The following is an 18,490-nucleotide window of genomic DNA, read 5'->3' as shown; positions in this document are numbered from 1 at the left end:
AGTATGATTGATAATTTTTTGATCACTGAGAAATTTGTCACTCAGTTTCAGGACTATGATCTTAAAGTCCTGAATCTCAATGAAGATCTGTTTATAATGAGCATGGTATCTAAAATTGACCCTAGATTTTAAAATTAATTTAAACTAAATATCATTGATAGCCTTATCCTTTTTGCACATTCTTCTGAATAGCCAATAGTAGCTCCCTCTCCCATTCTCTCAGCTCCTTTTCCATCTTGGAAAACAGCTGGCCAAAAAAAAAAAGTAAAAAGAAAAAAAAGACCACATCAGGTACCAAATATTGTTCTGCAGTGTCGTGTGAATAAGGGGTTGAAGAATATCAGGGGTCTAGAACTGACCTGACCTTTGGCTAGTCAATTAAACATCTCATCACAGGTACTTGCCTAGCAAGATAATGATGCAGAGGAGAATGGCAACCAGTGCCCCTGTGCTGAGGCCGGCAGGGAGGAGCAAGGCCTCGGCGCTGCAGGACTGCATGTTCCCCCGTCTGTCACAGGCGCACACTTGAATGGTCAGTGTTCCAGTGCTGCTCTGGATTGGGTAGTCATTGTCAAATATTATGATTGGCAGGAGATAAGTACTCATCTTACTACGACTGTATCCGTTTCTTCTAGTCATAATTCCTGCTGTGTTATCTAGAATAGAAAAGCAGAATAAACAAATGTTGCTGGATTAAGTTTTATTTAATATGGGAATGGGGGATGGTACTGGTCAGCAGTTACCTTTGTTGTCTACAATGGAGAAGTTTGGATGAACAGCAAATTCTGGCACCAACTCAAAGAAAAATTTGTGTCCTCGAGGAGGCTCATCTTTGTCAACTGCACTCACAGTCTGTATCAGCTATAAAGAAAACAGTATTTCATGCTATTTTAGAAATCTTGTGTTTGAAATAAGGTCTCTGCTATTTCATGTCCAGTAAAAATCCAATGAATCTCTGTTTGAAGACACAAACTGATGTTCTAAGCTGAATGTTCTCCTCATAAACACAGGAGAGGTTGCAGTAAGTAAATTGTTGTTTTATTGTTTAAACTTACAACAGAGGATGAAAAAGGGGCCAGTCCTCACTGCAAGACAGCTGTGTGCTTTGATTTGTACTCAGTATCCTCCAGTGATACAGAAAAAATTGCCCTTCTGAATAAGCCATAAACCTCCTGTGGCCTCATGTAGCAATGACACAGAATAGTGTGTAAACCAGTTGTTAAGTGGGTCTAATTCCCAGTTCACCTCATCTGCTCCTGATGATAAACTAGAGTACTGCACTGGCAAAATGCTCAGTTCTCCTGAGGTAATAAAAAGAGATGCTTTACTCCCTCCTAAATTGAAAATTCTGGCTGTGGAGCTTTATAGCTATCCTAACTAGGCCCCTGAAGCCCAGCTGGGAAGGAAAGATAATAGTGCCAGCATATGGTCAGAGTAGAGTGGACTAAAATAAAGAGAGGCTTTAATGATACCTCTGGATTGCACAGGCTTTTCTATTGCATCAAAAAGTGCAAATATGTGTACTCATGTATATATAGAGATACACGTACACTAGCAATTTGACTCTTTCTATCTATGTACTGCTAGACTAATAGGTAGAGGTTAAGGAAAACAGCTGCAAAACTAAGAAAGGAAAAGATGCCTGGGAATAACTGTGGTTTGTGAAATGACTTGCAATAGTTAACACCATGCCGGGTTGCATGAGTTGTAGTAACTCCAGTATGAATGATTGCTATGTCCTTTGCACTCCTTAGTGGGTATCGCACTGGAGAGTGATCCATGCTTCACCTTGGCTTGCAATGGCATGTTTGAGTTCAGTCACAAGATGACAAAGCGTGGTGGCATGAGGGTGGGAGTAATCTTCAACTGAGGATTCTGTAACTCAGTACAGGATAGTTCCTACAGCACCTAAATGTAAAGGCAGAAAGAGCTCAGCAGTCAGACTTGTTTTGTTCAAAGCTGTGAAGGAGCCAATGCCTGTCTTGAGGTTCTCAAGCATTTCTAGTGTGTAAGGTGTCCTGAAATCCCACAGACATCAAAGCCACTTGTTATCAAAGACTTACTTTGCAGCTTGTTTTTCTGATATTTCCAGGGAAAGTACAGCATGACTTCTTCAAGAAATATGGTAATTGACAAGCAACACTGATACGATTTTTAAGCTTTGCAGCAATCAAGTAAGGAATGACTTTTTCTTCTGTACTTTCTCTGAACACCAACTTGAGGATACAGGTAAATTTTGGAGGGTATTTAGTGTCTCTCAGGATGGAACACTGTATGAGACAAACATAATTATATGGCTACCAAAAATACTAAAATGTTTTTCTTACTCTGTCATTCAAGAAACCTGCAGCTGCTAGTGCTGCACCGCACAATGAGTATTTGGCCCATTTTTTTTCTAGTTAATTGTGAGATACTTTTAGTACAGCTAATAATATTAAGTTGGTAATATTAAAAAAAAAAGGGTAGAGAAAGTCTAGGTTTGGCTCATTCACTTCCTAGCATCTCCTGAAACAACCATAAGATTTTTTTTTTATAATATTCTTTGTATTTTTGAGGCATATTGAGGAAGTTGAAAGGTGATTTGTGAACATCAGCCTTGTACAAGAGGACATGACTATGCTGAAGACAGGATTATGCAGTTTTTCTAAATGTGATTAGAATAATAACTTTTAAAGCATTTCATGATCATTGCTCTTTAGATTTTTTTTTAAATTTAGCTGTTTCCCAAGATTAGCCAAATCCCTGTATATGGTGAAGTAACCTGTTAAGTATGTTACTGAGTCTCTGATTATGCCAACATTTTTCCACCATCCAATTACTTTTCTCTTTGCCATAATCTGCCTCTGAAAGTGGCAATACAGAGAGCAAGATCAAGTTGGTGCTTAATTTTAGTTTTGCATTGTCTAATGAGACAATTGTCTACTACCAGCGAAAGAAAGAAAGAAAATATTTGTGAGAGGACTAGAATACAAATTGAAATAAGAAATTTTCCTCTCACATTTTTACAAGTTTTAAAAGACAGAAAAAGTGTATAAGTACCACAGAGAAGAGAGATCATCAAAATAAGTGATAATATTTACGCAATTACTTGCTGAAAAAACTCAAGGAGAAAATATTCTGATATAATGGCTACCAGAAATTGCAGTTGAGTATCTTGGAGCTTTTTGAGATGTAATCAGTGGGATGTTTGTAGGATGTGGATTTTATTCCCTTCATCTGCAAATCACATGGAGGAGAATAATTGTGCCAGGCATAGAAGAAACTAATTACACTGAAAACTTATTGTTAAGAGTAAAAATGAAGAAAAAATAATAACAATAAAAAACTTATTACCTGCTCTAACTATTGGCTGCATAAATTGAGAACCAGCTGTTCTTCCACCAGGAAAGATGTGAGAATAAAAGAACAATGAGAAAGGATGATTGCAGGTGAATTTTTCCAAATGATGAATAGGTGAAAGGAAATTAGAAATGTTATCTAATTAAGGTTTATTTTCAGGTATATAGCTGTAAATAAAAGAGAATGATGTTCATGATAATCACAGCAGAAATGAAAGAGATGTGGCTATTTTTATTTTAAGTATCACAGTTATACGAAAAAAAAATTAGTACTGTTTAGTGTACATTTTGTAATTTCATGTTGGAAATGTATTCTTCCATTGTGAAGCTGTTGTGAACATTGAGTTAAGATCACTTTTCACCAGGAGTTCAGATAAATATCTCTGACACTGTAAGATTTATGAGGGAAGAGTTATTTCAAGAAAATGACTTTTACTCAAATATGCTTCAAGCATATCAGACTTAGAGAAGATAGAAAGCATTTCCATTTTTTTCTTTCTTCCATAGTTTCCCATGCAAATTAGCACAGTTTGGAAAATACAGCATGGTTGTCATTATTTTGAGGGTTGCATGTGCATGTGTGTGTACATGTGCACTTCTGTGTGTTTAAAGAAAGAGTCTTGTACTCTTGAGTGAATGTTATTGGGTAAATTTGGATTTTTAGGGGTCATTTGTCTTTGGGGGTACTGAAAATTTAAACATACACATTGACATAAAGTTTTCGCTATTACACTTGGGACAAATTGATTGTAGCAGCTTGACAATGCAAGATGAGTTGTGAATGAGAAATTATTCCCACTGGAAAAAATTTATTGAAGAATTTGTTTCATGATGAAATCAGAGATTCCGTTAAAGAGTTTGGATCTATTTCCAATTGGCATAATTTTTTTCAGATGTGGAAATGTTTCAGTTCAGAGGTTTGAAAGGACTAATTGAATCTGGCAAATTAACAAATGGTTACAGGACTGTGCCACATCCAGGGGTTTGGCTACTTAGACCATGAGACAGATCCTCTGGTCTACTAGGGGCTGATGGGGCCCACCAGACAGAGAAGGGGAAAAGCGTCTTCAGCCATAGGCTTGCCAGGCTGGTGAAGAGGACTGTAAATTAACGTTGCCGGGAGAGGGGAACCTCAATCCATCCCACTACTGTCAGTTTGATGCTGGTGCCAGTAACAGATGCCCAGAGCCTGGAGAAAGATCAGAGGTCAGCAGGAGAGGGATTAAAGAGCAGCACAAAGGTATTCCAGCCACCCCAGCCAGCAAGTCAGCTTCAGCAGGGGCCCAAATTAAATGATCTCATAAGGCCCATCACTAGCTAATCTGGAATGTATTAATAGCACAGCACAGTGTAAATCTGTGGGATGAAGATTTTGTAGAAGATTTCAAAGTGGCTAGATTTCTCTAGGAGTGAAGTAATAATGCAGTTGAAGTGTCTCCATCTAGAAGTGTTTCAATATCAATTCAGCTGTCAGTGGATGCCCATCCTGTAATTTTGCAGCTTGACTGATCACACATGTTCAGGCACAATTGCAGAAAGCAGCCTCCATTACATGTGTAAGCTTGAACAGAACTTTGATCTTAATCCTTTGTGTCTTAAGAAACATTCTAAAATGCCTGCCACTTAACAAAGCTTCATGTTTGGTAATGCAAAACAGTTTAGTTTTCAAGTCTTGGCTCTGTTCCACAAATGTGTTGGCAGTTTTAAAGCAGGACTGAATGCTTATCAGAAGTTGGAAAATTCTCCCTTGAACTCCAATTCTTATTTCAAAAGAGAGACAGACTGTTAGCACAAGTCTCTCACTAGATCAAGCCAGTAGGTGTCTACCTAGAGAACAATGTATAAACAACTTGTGACTGATAATTAGCAATGGCCACATGAAAAATGTGATCTCTGTCTGCTCCATCTGAAAAAGGGGGGTGTGGTATAGAGACTAATGAAAAGAAAAATCTGCCAGCTTTCTGAAAGAGGAAACAAACTCTTTCTCTGTTCTGATGTCTGAGAGCCCATGAATGGCAGGAAAGAATATAGCATTCGTGCAAATAAACTGACACAGGTTATTTTCTTAAATATTATTATTGATGGGTCTTGAAATTAGCTAAATTGTTACTAGCAAATTGTTCAGTTACATCAGTCTCCTTTTCAAGTAAATCTTCCTGGTTTCCATGGTGAGGACTCATCCTCTAATCCAGCTAAAAAGACACAATTAATTCCGGTGACAAGGGCATGAGATATCTTGTACCAGACCCTTCCCCACAACTGTCCCTAGGGCTCTAGCATGCCATCAAAGGATTAGGGATTTCTAAATTGTGTGAGAGGAAGACTGCATCATGCTTTTCTTTAGCCTGTGTATTAGCCAGTGGAACGAGACTTGCATGGTGACAAATCTGTTCCAGCCTAATGAACCTAGTTGTTTATGCACCTCTAGTGCTGATGTTTCTTCCCAGTCACACCACTGTTGTTTAGAGACAAAAGAGTGGCAGGGGAGGAGGAGAGACTGTAGGATTTTCTTTCATTTGACCCTCCTAAAGCTATCTGAAAAACACAACGAATGCAGCCTCTAATATCCACAGATACTGAGAATGAGTAATGTCACTTGGCAGCAGAGAGCAATATTTGATCATTCTGACTGCTTCCTCACGCAACTGAGATTTAGAGAGCAGCGTGATTAATAGCTATGCCTGATTAAAAAAAAAAAAGTTTAAAAATTAACTAAATATATTTATCTTCTCAATCTGTGTCTCCTGCTATGGGCACCAGATGTAGAAGTACTGCTGTGATGTGTCGAGAAGCAATAACGGTTCTAATAAGACAACTACTTTAGATGATCTCTAAAATAAGGTGGAGTAATACTAAATGAACACAACATTGTTCTGTATCTTTATCATATTACAGGTGAACTGCTAAACATGAGCCATACAAGCTATCTTGAACTCTTGAACTTAGCATCCTTGGCCTAAATATTCAAGTATATATCTCTATATGCATTGCTATTTTCACATGAGAAAATAACAGTGTCATGTACTGAACGCAATTTAGTTTCTGAAACACTAAGTCAACTATATGTAAATGTCCAGATATGAACTCAGATGCCTGTTTTGAGGAACCTAATTATTGGCAAAGAGAAGAACAGTCTGGATCTCTCATTGTTCTACACCTACACTTGATGTACACTGTCTTTCTTGTATTTTTGTGGATTTTTTGCAATTAGGGACATTAATTCCTGGTATTACGTTGGTACAGTAGATAGAAGGGAGGTCTGAATAACAGTATGCCTATCTAATGGGCCTCTGTCACCTCTGTTGTTAGAAAAACACAGAATTTACCAGGAAGGTAAATGAAATTTTATCCCTTAGTGGATAGTACATCAAGTGTTCTAGACCAGATAGAAATTGGGTTAAGGAAACTGACAAGCAGTGTCCCTGGATTGAACTTGGTTCAAATATATAAAAAAAAACTTATGTGCTGGTTGATAAAATTGCACATGGCTAATTTCAGTAAAATCTTCATTTGTAAGCTTTGGAAGGTTTTTTTGTGTTATGCATTACATTACTCATTTTGCTGATAGTCATTATACTGAGATTTTAAGACATATTTGTCTCAATTTAATCTTATGCAAAGAGATTTTGTTGCACAAACAGAATTTAGGTCATATGCTAGCTGTTTGAAATTAATGCCTAGAGTTATTTGAATATATTCCACCTGGAAAACCAGGTTATAAATCATAAATAAAAAAAAAACCTATGAGGTTACAATAAGCAGAACTTTAGGGAAATTTTGCTCATTCTATAAGGGTTGAACATATTTTTATGTGACATTTTATGTCACTGGTTAAAACACAATGTTCTGATCATAAACCTCAGTTGTTTTGAAAGGTGCTCCTTGTTCATTTTTCTGATATTATAATTTCTTCCATTGTTTTAATTTAATTCATCACTGCCTTTGGTATGCATATTCCTCTATTTCCATCAAAAATAGTAAGATTTTCTTGAAAAAGAGTTAAAACAACAATCAAGTACCTCTTCAAAGCCAAGTGATTTCACTCAAAGTATCCTCTGTCTTTCTAACTCATTTACCTAAATTCCAGTATGAGATACAATGAATGAAAAATAAGTAGAATTGAATGCAAACTCCAGAAATCTCTGTATCCTCTTTCACTCCTTTTTTTTGGTATCTTCTTTTTTTTTTTTTTTTTTTAAACCACTCATAAAACATCATTTGAATTACAAATGTTAAATTGCGTGTTCTTGCTCTGTCTAACATCCCGCAGGACCTGAAATTCTAGACTCATCTCAGGTACCGTCTATGGTACCTGATATGCAGCCCCCGTGGCTATATTAAATACAACACTGGGCAGCGACCAAGGTTAAATGTGAGCATACTTCTTGATATCCCCCAGCCCCATAAAGCCTTTGGGTGTTTTATGGTTACTGAACTGTAAGTACAAACAAAGTATCGTATATTTTGATTCTTTCCCCATACTTTTTGTGAAGTCAGCAGCTTTGGTTGCATGATGTCAGCATAAAACTAATGAGACACATGGACAGACCTAAGCTGATTTTAGGGCTCCATCTTGACCTCTCTCCACTAGAATAAGGAACAACTCAGGTTTGTGCTAGCAAAAATTATTATCTCAAGCTTTTTCTTCCACACAAAAATACATCAGTCTAGAGAAGAAGCTTGTGTGTGGACTTAGGTCTATGCTTGAAAGACAATCTCAAGGTACCCAATCTGCTACTAAGTCCACTTCTTTGGTAAATATTTTCAGAATTAAAAATCAACAAAACATACATCTTTCTTCACAGGATTTAAAACTGAAAGGCTAACTGGTATTAGCATAAATAGATGTTGGTTGTAGCAGCAGTAATATTAAAAGATTTCTGTAATATCCTGGCTCTGAGTTCCATTGGTCTGCCTCCTTTCTCAGTTCCCAGTTATCACTTTATTTTCTCTACTAAGCTTGCTATTGTCTTTGTAGATTATTACAGAATTACCGAGATGGTTTAGAAAGAGATATACATGAGCTTTGAACAAATTCAACTCAATTCCAAATTGAAGTTTAACTTACAGTGGAAACAGTGGCATTATCTTTTATTTTTGTAAAAGTTTTTTTTCACATCTCCTTTACTGAAGCATAATAAAAAAAATTCTTGCTTTGTGTACTTGAATATGTGGTTACATTAACAAAGGTGTTGAAAAAAGTCCGTAAAGAAATGGAATTATCAAATGTATTATGCATAACTAGTTATGAAAAAATATTTTCTGATATTAGGAATGAAAAAACATCTTAAAGTATGATTTTGTAGTATATATTATGTTATTATACTAGGGTAAAATCCTGCATCTTGTACATCCTCAAAACTTTTTTGAATCAACTGGTAGTTTCTGTAGAAGGTAGGAAATAAAGAGACTGAGTTGGTTTGGAGTTGTTCAAAGATATGCTGAAGTTTTCATTATGGTATTCCAGGATAATCTCATTACAAATTCTTCAGTAATATAAGTATTTGTTTACCTGTCCTGCTTTTGCATTTTCACAAACAAATGTTTCATAGTATTTGGCAAATTCTGGTGCATGATCATTTATGTCTAAAATCCGGATGAAGACAGGTATCTGGCTACTTTGTTTAGGATTATCTGAAACAAGAAAATTATTTATAATACAGTGCAAATATCTACAGTGCAAATATCTACTGTGAAAAGACTTTAAATCATCTAATATATATTTTTTCTGATAGACATCAGAAATTTTCATTTATCTCAATTATATTAAAACAATTATATGTATTTCATTTTCTACTGACATACATTCCATATGCATAAAAACCTATTTATATTTGACACAAATTTTTCTATTACAGTATATGTACTTTGAAATAATACAAAGTAAACTTAAATTGATTTGCATTAAAAAGAGGCCATTGAGTTATTATTGATTTCTGTACATCAGGGCAATAAAAGATTCATTGCAAAAGCTGTTTTCTGAGGTCAAGCTGTCCAGAACATTTACTTATTCAAGGCAGTAAAGCAATTAAACTGTGTCAGTCAACAACAACAGAAAAAAAAACCAAACCCAATACAAAGTTGTCCTTTCTCCTCAAAATGTAAAAAACAAAACACAGAAAGGATATATGTAGATGTTACCATCAATTGGTCTTCACAATCTTGACCTCCAAGGTCAAGCTATTGCTGGTGATGAATCTCGCAGTATGGATATTAAAAATGGAAACCATAGTTAACCAAGCAATCAAAGAGCATTTATGAGGAAAAGGTATCAATCTTTCTGAAAGTGGGCATATAATTCATCTTGCCATATTACCTGACTCCCAGACTGTGAAGCACATAGATTCCTGGGGAATCTATAGGGAGAAGGAAGGAAAGGAGAAAAGTTGTTCCCTAAAATCAATGTCTTTGTTTCCCCTCTGATGATTGTTACCAGTTGGCTGGAAAGAAAAGGCAGGTAAGAGACATCCAGATCTAAAAGGGCCCAACAGAATAGTAAAGAATCCAGGTGAAAGACTTAGGGCCAGGGTTTGCTTCCAACATGGAGGGGAAAGAATTTCCTCTTGACTTCAAATGAAGCCATTTCCTGAGATAAGCTAAAGTAGTTGAGATAAAGCATAATTTCTTCCCTGTTTACAGTGACCATTCTGAAAATATGTTATTTGTCCATCATAGACATTTTTTTTTTTTTCCCCAAGGATTTTCCCAAGGACTTAGTTTAGGATAAAGCCAGTGTATCACACTTTCAAATTATTTCCTGGGAATTCTCAGGAAACCAGTTAACTTGTCTAATATATGCTGTACATGGTTTTGTTGAGCCTGAGAATTCCAAATTATCTTTTCACAAATGGGCAAAGATAATCATAAAGTAGTAAATTTAACTTTTAGATTTGCATTTAAAGATACTGTCTGTTGATAATATCTGAATAGCGGCAAAACTAATGAAACAAGATAAATGATAGTTACTGTAGAATTTCAATTTTTCCTCAGCTCTAATGTTCTTCCAAGATAAATGATCTCCAACTTACTGATTTCAGTTGCTATGACAGTGATATTGTGCCAGGGATTTTCTTCTCGGTCAAGTGGCTTTGAGATGAATAAGGATCCATTTCCTGAATAGATGTTGAATATTCTGTCAAGGTCAGTGTGTCGATCCACAGAATATCTGTCAAGATACAGAACAACTGAGCATCACTATCTCCTGTTACAGTCTAGTTTAGCTTGCAACCACCTCTAAAAGTTTTCTAATTTTAACTTTGGTTAGTCAAGAATGTTTTCTTTACAATTAGCCTAAGCTAAGCTTTCCTGTAGTTGCCTGAGGAGTGCGGCATGTTACAAATACTCAGAAACAATTTTTTAACACCAGTGAGTGGGATGAAGAGCAAATTATTTATATGGGCAGTTTGTTAGCTTGATATTTGAAATTACATTGTAAATTATAAAGTGAATGCTGGAATAAAAACTAAAAGTGAACATTCCTAGAGAATATTTTTACAAATTAATTGTTTTTTGGAGAACTAGAACTCAGTCATCACAGGACACATATTGCAGATATAATTAAGTATCAATTTATAACTAGATCTTTTTGAGGTGTAACCAGGACCACCAAAATCACCAGAAAAGCTTTGGATTAGTTGTTGTTTAAGATGAAAGTTCTTAAAATCTTATTTTATGACACTTGCTTTTGCTTCGTTCTTTCTCAGCAAGGAAAAACTTATTTTAGAGGTGTTTTTTAATTAGTCTAGTAGTTACCAGTCTCTGTCACATCAAATTGAGATTTTGTACATAGACTACTTTAAAATATTTTCTTTTCTTCCTCCTCTCACACCTCCTACCCCAAACTGTACCGCTGCAGGACATAACAGGCTTGTTCAGAAATGCAGAAATCAGATTTCCTTATCAGTTGCATGGTAAATACATAAATGTTAGTGCTATGTTTTTCACTGCAGATAATAATAGCAGATGGCTAACAATTACAGAAATTTCACAGCACTGAACTCTTCCTTCTAATTGTTATGACTTTCTTACAATCATTTCGTGTTTAATATAATGTAATTGTTAAATAATTAAGCTATAGAACATGGTGGACAATGTTATGTCTAGGGGATGTTGTGGTTTAACCTGGCAGGCAACTAAACACCACACAGCCATTCACACACTCCCTTTCTCAGTGGGATAAGGGAGAGAATTGGAAAACCAGTAAAATTCGTGGGTTGAGATAAAGACAATTTAAAAGGACAGAAAAGGAAGAGAGAAAAAAGAAGATAATATTAATAATAATGGTTTAAAAATATACAAGTGATGCACAATGCAATTGCTCACCACCCACTGACCGACGCTCAGCCCGTCCCCAAGCAGTAGTCGTCACCCCCCAGCCAACTTTCCCCAGTCTGGGTTTTCAGCATTGTGACCGGCATGTATTAAACTAATATAATGGATGCTTATAACAAATTTGTTTTAACACACTCTGATTAGATCTGTTGTTATCTCAACCCTTCATGCCGTATGCTGTGTGCCAAAAGGCCTGTTGTGGTTTAACCCCAGATGGCAACTAAGCATCAGGCAGCTCACTCCTCCACGGTGGGATGGATGAGAGAATCAGAAGGGTAAAAGTGAGAAAACTTGTAAATTGAGATAAAGACAGTTTAATAGGTAAAGAAAAAGCCAAGCACACAGGCAAAGAAAAACAAGGAATCCATTCACTTCTTCCCATCAGCAGGCAAGTCATCAGCCATCTCCAGGAAAGCAGGGCTCTATCATATGTTAACAGTTACTTGGGAAGACAAATGTCGTAACTCTGAATGTTCTCCCTTTCCTTCTTCTTCTCCCAGCTTTATATGCTGAGCATGATGTCGTATAGTATGGAATATCCCTCTGGTCAGTTGGGGTCAGCTGTCCTAGCTGTGTCCCCTCTCAGCTTCTTGCATACCCCAAGCCTACTCGTTGGCGGGGTGATGTGAGAAGCTGAAAAGGCCTTGATTCTGTGTAAGCACTGCTCAACAGTAGGTATAACATCCCTGTATTATCAACACTCTTTCCAACACAAATCCAAAACATAGCCCCATACTAGCTACCATTAAGAAAATTAACTCTATCCAGACAAACTCAGCACAGGGGATTATAAAGGTAAAGCAGCCTGACTGCTATCAACAAGTAGAGAGCACAGAAATACACCATTATGAGTATTTTACATAAATTTTCTTTTGGAAACATGGTATAAAAACACAATCTTATGAACAGATTGGTGAAAGTACTAGAACATGATGCCAGTTAAATGCTAACCTCTCCTTTCTTTTTACCTATAGACTGTTCTTCAGAAGCATACCCTGTTCTGTTAACTGTATTTGCCTTCACAAGATCCCATAGATATTTTTCTGCTTGACACTTTTCAGTACCCAGTATGGGCTTTGTTACTCAAATGGCCTCCTATTAAATTGCCCTCTCATCATACTTTCTACGTGAGTCTTGACCCACGCTTAAAGACTTTTGTATTGGGGAATGGCTTACTTTATTGCATTCTTTGTTATATCTGGATCTTGGGCTGAAACCTGCCCAATAATATTTCCTTCCTTGGCATCTTCATCTACCTCTATTAAATACCAAGATCTGCTGAACACTGGAGGTTCATCTATGTCTTCCACAGAAATTTTGACCAAAGCTGTGTCTTTGAATGGCCCCAGCTGAAGAAATCGAGGATCAGGATGAGTGTTGGTTGCTTCCACTCTTAAGGTGTATAACATCTTGTTTTCAAAATCCAGACGCTGGGGAGCAAATAATAAAGAAATTTATGTCACTTTACAAGAAATGTGAGTAATTTTTATAGTCCTGAATTGCAAGTGTAGGCATTTTTTAGGATCAAAATCTCTAAAATTGAATGTGTCTTGGAGAAGGTGGAGTATGTTAGAGCTTGTTCTAGGTATAAGAAAAACAAAGACTATTATAGGGCAGCAAAGCATTTAAAATCCTACTACTTATTCAGGTTCCTGGAAAGCCAGGAGGGATCAATCTATAGAAAAATAGAGAGAGAGGAAGAAACAAGGAAGTTGGGCTCAATCCACAAGCAGGAATTGCTAAAGGTCTTATTTGTCTCATTTGATTTGCAGGAACAAGAACAATTATCCTAGCTCTTAAATGCTTACTCTCCTATTTCCTTTTTCCTTACCATCTACCCATTACCCATTTCCTTACCATCTACCCATTAGCATCTACCCTTGCCTATTTTGCATCAGGAGCAACTCAGACCTGTCCCAAGCCTCCATATTCCAGAGCAAAAAGAAAAACTATGAAATCTGATTTCCAGTCTGTGTGACATTTATATTATGCATATCCATATATGCATATGCATATATACATTCATATTTGCACACCTATACAGGCATGCACATATATAAATACATGTTTCCAAATACCTATGTATAGACGTATATTTTTTGTATATGTATGTCTCAATTAATTGTTACTGATATGTTCAGTAAGAATGGAACTTAAGAGAGCATTCAGAGTTTAACAGTCTGAACACTAAAAAGTAACAAATAAATCTGTCACAGATTATATTTTGAATTAAATTTCTGCCATTGTCCTTGCTCTTTGGACTTCCATTGACATAAGATGTAATAAATTAAGTTTCATCAAGGTTGAGCTTAAACTAAGACGGATTTTCGGTAGTGGAGTTACCTGACTGTTGGACAGAATAGAAGGGGACAGTTTAGCCTTGGAGGTGTAAGTTCATCAAACTCCAGGTGAGCCTCCAGTACTTGCAAGCCTTACTGCAGCATTCAGCTGACAAATCCCTCTGTGAACTGAACCCCTCCAGGTTTTCACAGCCCTAATTCAAAAGTACTCTATGTGAGAGTTTATGTATTGAACAGACAGCAGCCACTGAAATATTGCTTTATGTGAAGTGACATTCCAGTAAATTTCCCTCAAGACTTGAAAATAACAGATATCTACTGAGGAAAGAGAAGATCAAAACTAATACAACAACTCTTTGGCAGCCTGACCCCTTGTGAGATCTACCCTCCCTTCCCCTGGAAAAAGAAAAATAACCGTAACACCTGGAGAGCTAAGTACATATAAAAGAGAGGGAGAAAAAATAAACCTTTTTGACAGTTATAATCCCTTCCTGTGTGTCCTTGTCAGTGATGATATCAAACATGTCTGATCCATCTCCATTGGAGATGCTATACTCAATCTCTGCATTTTCACCCACATCAGGGTCATTTGCTTTAATTCTGCCAAGAGGAGTCCCAGGTGGTGCAGATTCCGGAGAGCTGAACTGGTAGGTGCCTGGAAGACCAAAATCAAGCATTTACTATTTTGAGAAGCTTTGTTCTTCTGAATATTAGACATCCTCAATTTCACCTGGATTTTTAAAGTAACTTGTAGTTTGAAACACCTCAAAAGAAAGTAAGAAAAACGCCGTTAGTCATCATACCAAACTTTAAAACAGGGTTTGTAGTTGATGATTGACAAACTGTCACAAGAATTTCAAATGATTCTTCAAAGCCATTTAGTACTGTGATTTTAATGCTTTTTGCCTTTTTTTTTTTCAGCTATAAAGAACAGAGAAACTCAACAGTAAGGCACCAGTTCTAACCTTGATTATTTAAGAGTATATAATTTTTTTTCTCTCTCAGTTTTCTAGAAGTGTTCCTATATATATTTAGAAGTAGTAGGGGATTTTCTTTGGTTTTCTTGAAACACTAGAGTTGTAGAAATCAGTATGGATTTTGGAAAGTGACTAAAATAGAATAGGCTTTAAAATTATTATTTTGAAAAATATATTCAAGATTTGTAGGTGTTCTATGTGAAAGTGATTCATTCATCTGTTACTGGTAATACATACTAAAGAGCTATGGTAAAGAACATTTGGGTACACGTTCATGTTAATTGCTATAGTTAATTGAAATGCAGATACATTCAGATTTTCTTTAATTTACTCTGCACATACTGTTTTTGCTCTTTCAGTGATTGGTTTCATTTAATGTTTTTATAATCAGGGTTTGCTAGAAAGAATTCTGATTGCATAGATTTTTAATCTTGCCTATGTGTATGAAAAGTGAATTTATATGTATTTTCCGACATTTATAATAGAAGTCTAATTATAAAGAAATATTGTTGCAGAAAAAAGTATTAATCAGATGGTTTTCTTGACCAGTCAGAACTAGACAATGAAGATCTTTCATCACTAGCAAGACACAAAAGTTTCTAAATCAGTATTTGCAGTTATTTGCTACCAAGAAAAAAAAAAAAAAAGTCTGATATATTTCACATTTTACATGTGACATTCCAGAATCTGATGTTCGTTTTGATCTATTTTCTCATGTAAGTTAATAGTTATTTACTGACTGAAATAGTAGCATTGGAAAATACCTTTACAGTCTGAACCTGAAAAAATTAGCACTTGATAAAATGTATGATACTTGTTTTTTGCAGGGTCAAATAAGAACCTGTACAAATCATGTTGACTTTTAATACAGTCAATTATCTTTCTTGCAACTAGCCTATTTCCTATATTTACATGTCCTTTGCTTTCTTTTAAGACACTTGAAGGGTCCTGAAGGTTCCTTTTAAGAACAAGGACTGTACCAAATGTCTGAATACTGAATGAGTTTCTATCCCCAATTGCACAGACTAAGTACAAAAGAATGTCACTGCAAATACCTTATATTTGTATAGATGTGTAACAAAATGGAAGCTAATGCGTGATGCCAAATTGCATTTGCTGTTACAAATTGAAAGTTGTAAGTGAAAACTCAGTAGTAGACTGGCTGCAATCCACACAGACTAAAATGCATGTTATTCCCTTAAACTGGGCTGAAAATGGGATGAAAGTTAGGATTCCTGGCAGCTAACCATATATTTGAAGGCTTGCTCAAATGCAAGGGTTTGGTAGGTGAGCTAGAAATACTGTAAGAAGAGATTTAATCATGCTACTTATGACTTCTTCCAAAATAAATAGGTGCCTTAAGTGCTTTTGCATCTGAAAGCATTCCTTATTTTTATGGTGCTATGTGAGTGCTACACATTTTTGACATGCAAGATGGCTAATTTGGTTTAGAGTGCAATTGAATTCAAAATATGTAAGATTTTAATTATGGTGCAATTAAAATTCTGTTTAGGCCTGTGTCTTTTAACTGTCCAGGATTCCTTTCAGGAAACAAAACAAAACAGAAAATCTGTTCTTTCTTAATGCAGTGTGAACAACTAGTACTTCACAGTGCACTCTGCCATTTTCCTTTTTTCCTATGTGTCTCTAAGAAATAAATCTTTAGTTTTTCAATACCTTGACATTAACTCCTGTTGCTTCCATTAGCAATTCACCCTCTGCTCTGGGCCACATTTTCACTTATTGTTGACACATATAAGACAAAATGTAAGATTTATTTTTTTTTTGAAGGAGCAGACTTCCAGAACTAGATAGTTCTTTGAAGATATGCTCTTCTTAACTATCTAAGAAGAAACCAAAACCTCCAGATATTTTTCTATGTTTGATTTCCTAGGAAGTGTTGAAAACCACGCTGCTGAGGAGAAAGAAAATGAGAGGAAAGGGTCATTAGCAAAATGAAAATTGCACCACTGAATAGATCTCACAGCAGATCTTCTATGGTCTATCTAGTGTGCTTCAGTGGTGTCCGAAGTAGAAAGCTACAGAGAATATTACATGAGGCATCAAATTGTTTTAAATTTCTCTTTAATTAAGTACCAAACTCAAAGCTTATTGAAATAATCAGAACTTCCATAGACTTCAAGCTCCAGCTAATCTTTAAAGAAGAGCATCATAAGGAACAACGACATCATAAGGAGACTGAGAACTTAAGTTCTTTTGCAGTTCTTTGCATTTTTCATTCTTTATTTTATTTTTAATTTCATTTCATTCAGCCACAAAGCTTACAATGCAATGTGCTACATCATGTTCTAATTTAGGTTCAAGAATTCCCATTTGCCTAAATATGATGGGTTATATAATGCTATACATGTTTAAACAGTATACCCTCCTGAAGTCAAACAGGAAGGCTGAGTAAAAATTGCTGTTTGAGTTTGCCATCTGAAGGTGAGTGTCAGCAAATAAACTCTGAATATGAATTCTAATTATATTTTCTTTATGAGGATTGCAGTACTTTCTCTCCCCTCTACTCTTAAGAAGCAATCTGTTATCATGAATAGAGATTAAAAAAAAAAGAAATATACAATTTCAATAATCCTTTCTCCCACACTGTCAGTTTTCTAATATTTTTAAAAATCTCTTCTGGGTTGACCTGTTTATACTATTCTAAGTGTACGTATTGCCATGGTGCTGAAGTACTTTTCAAGTTTCTTCAAGTCCAGGAGACTGTTTTCTAAATCAGCTCTGTTTGTTCAGTCCTTGGTGAATCTGCAGAGAGCCAGTCAGGTCCCTAATCAGTGCCAACAAGCAATTCAAATTTTATAATGTGGACATTTTTTCCAGCAGGCACTGAACTGAGGCTGAAAATTTATTCTATCTGCACCTTATCAAAAAGTTATCAGACACTGATTATAACAACTTGAGATTGGATTTAAACCAGTGGCCTAGGATTAAAGTGTCTGTAGTATGCTCTGAAGCTTTCTGTATTGTGCCATTTTTTATTTCTGTTGTTTTATTTCTGTTGTTTGCCATTTTTTATTCTACAGAGATATTTCTAAAAAACTTAATTGTATCAAACTGGTCTAGATTATCAAAACCATTCAGCAGAAAGAGCTGAACACAGATTATAAGTACCTAAATCAAGTGCTTAGAATTCCAACAGAGTATACCACCTGATCAGAAAATTTGCTGACCTATTTGTTTGCCTAATTATGTGGAACTACAAATATCTTCAAAACTCAAACCCTAGATTTTGTAATTAAATTCATCTAAAGGCTTTCAAGTCCCTTCAGTTAGCCTAGGTTATTGTTACAGCTCATATTCCTGTAAGAATGGGAAGTAAGCTTATCACTCCAAGAGTTATTTTGCAATTAAACAAATAGAAGGCAGAAATTCCCATTTGCCTTAATAATGCAATATTAACAGACAGATTTTTTTTTTTTTAACTAAAAAAAAAGTTAGATAAAAAGATCACAGATGGTGATAGTGAAACAGCTGATTTTAGAGAGATTCTATGGAAAACAACAGAACTTTTAGGTGCTCCGTA

General features: G+C 35.8%; 1 protein-coding gene across 2 annotated transcripts in view; it reads right to left on the bottom strand.

The window, feature by feature from the left end:
- The window catches only part of CDH9 (cadherin 9), a 98,619-nt gene that overhangs the window by 3,602 nt on the left and 76,527 nt on the right, over positions 1-18,490 (bottom strand). For both annotated transcript variants that reach the window (XM_086741958.1, XM_086741959.1), the window contains 6 exons: positions 14,437-14,624; positions 12,846-13,099; positions 10,367-10,503; positions 8,851-8,972; positions 744-861; positions 405-656 (listed from right to left, as the gene is read on the bottom strand). In XM_086741958.1, coding sequence (XP_086598084.1) covers positions 405-656; positions 744-861; positions 8,851-8,972; positions 10,367-10,503; positions 12,846-13,099; positions 14,437-14,624 — 1,071 coding nt within the window. The remainder of the gene's footprint in view (positions 1-404; positions 657-743; positions 862-8,850; positions 8,973-10,366; positions 10,504-12,845; positions 13,100-14,436; positions 14,625-18,490) is intronic.

Source organism: Chlamydotis macqueenii, chromosome 2, assembly GCF_036417535.1.
Source record: "Chlamydotis macqueenii isolate bChlMac1 chromosome 2, bChlMac1.mat, whole genome shotgun sequence".
In the NCBI taxonomy this organism is placed as follows: Eukaryota; Metazoa; Chordata; class Aves; order Otidiformes; family Otididae; genus Chlamydotis; species Chlamydotis macqueenii.
Note: the sequence above shows the minus strand (reverse complement) of the source record. Positions and strands in the feature narration are given on the sequence as shown.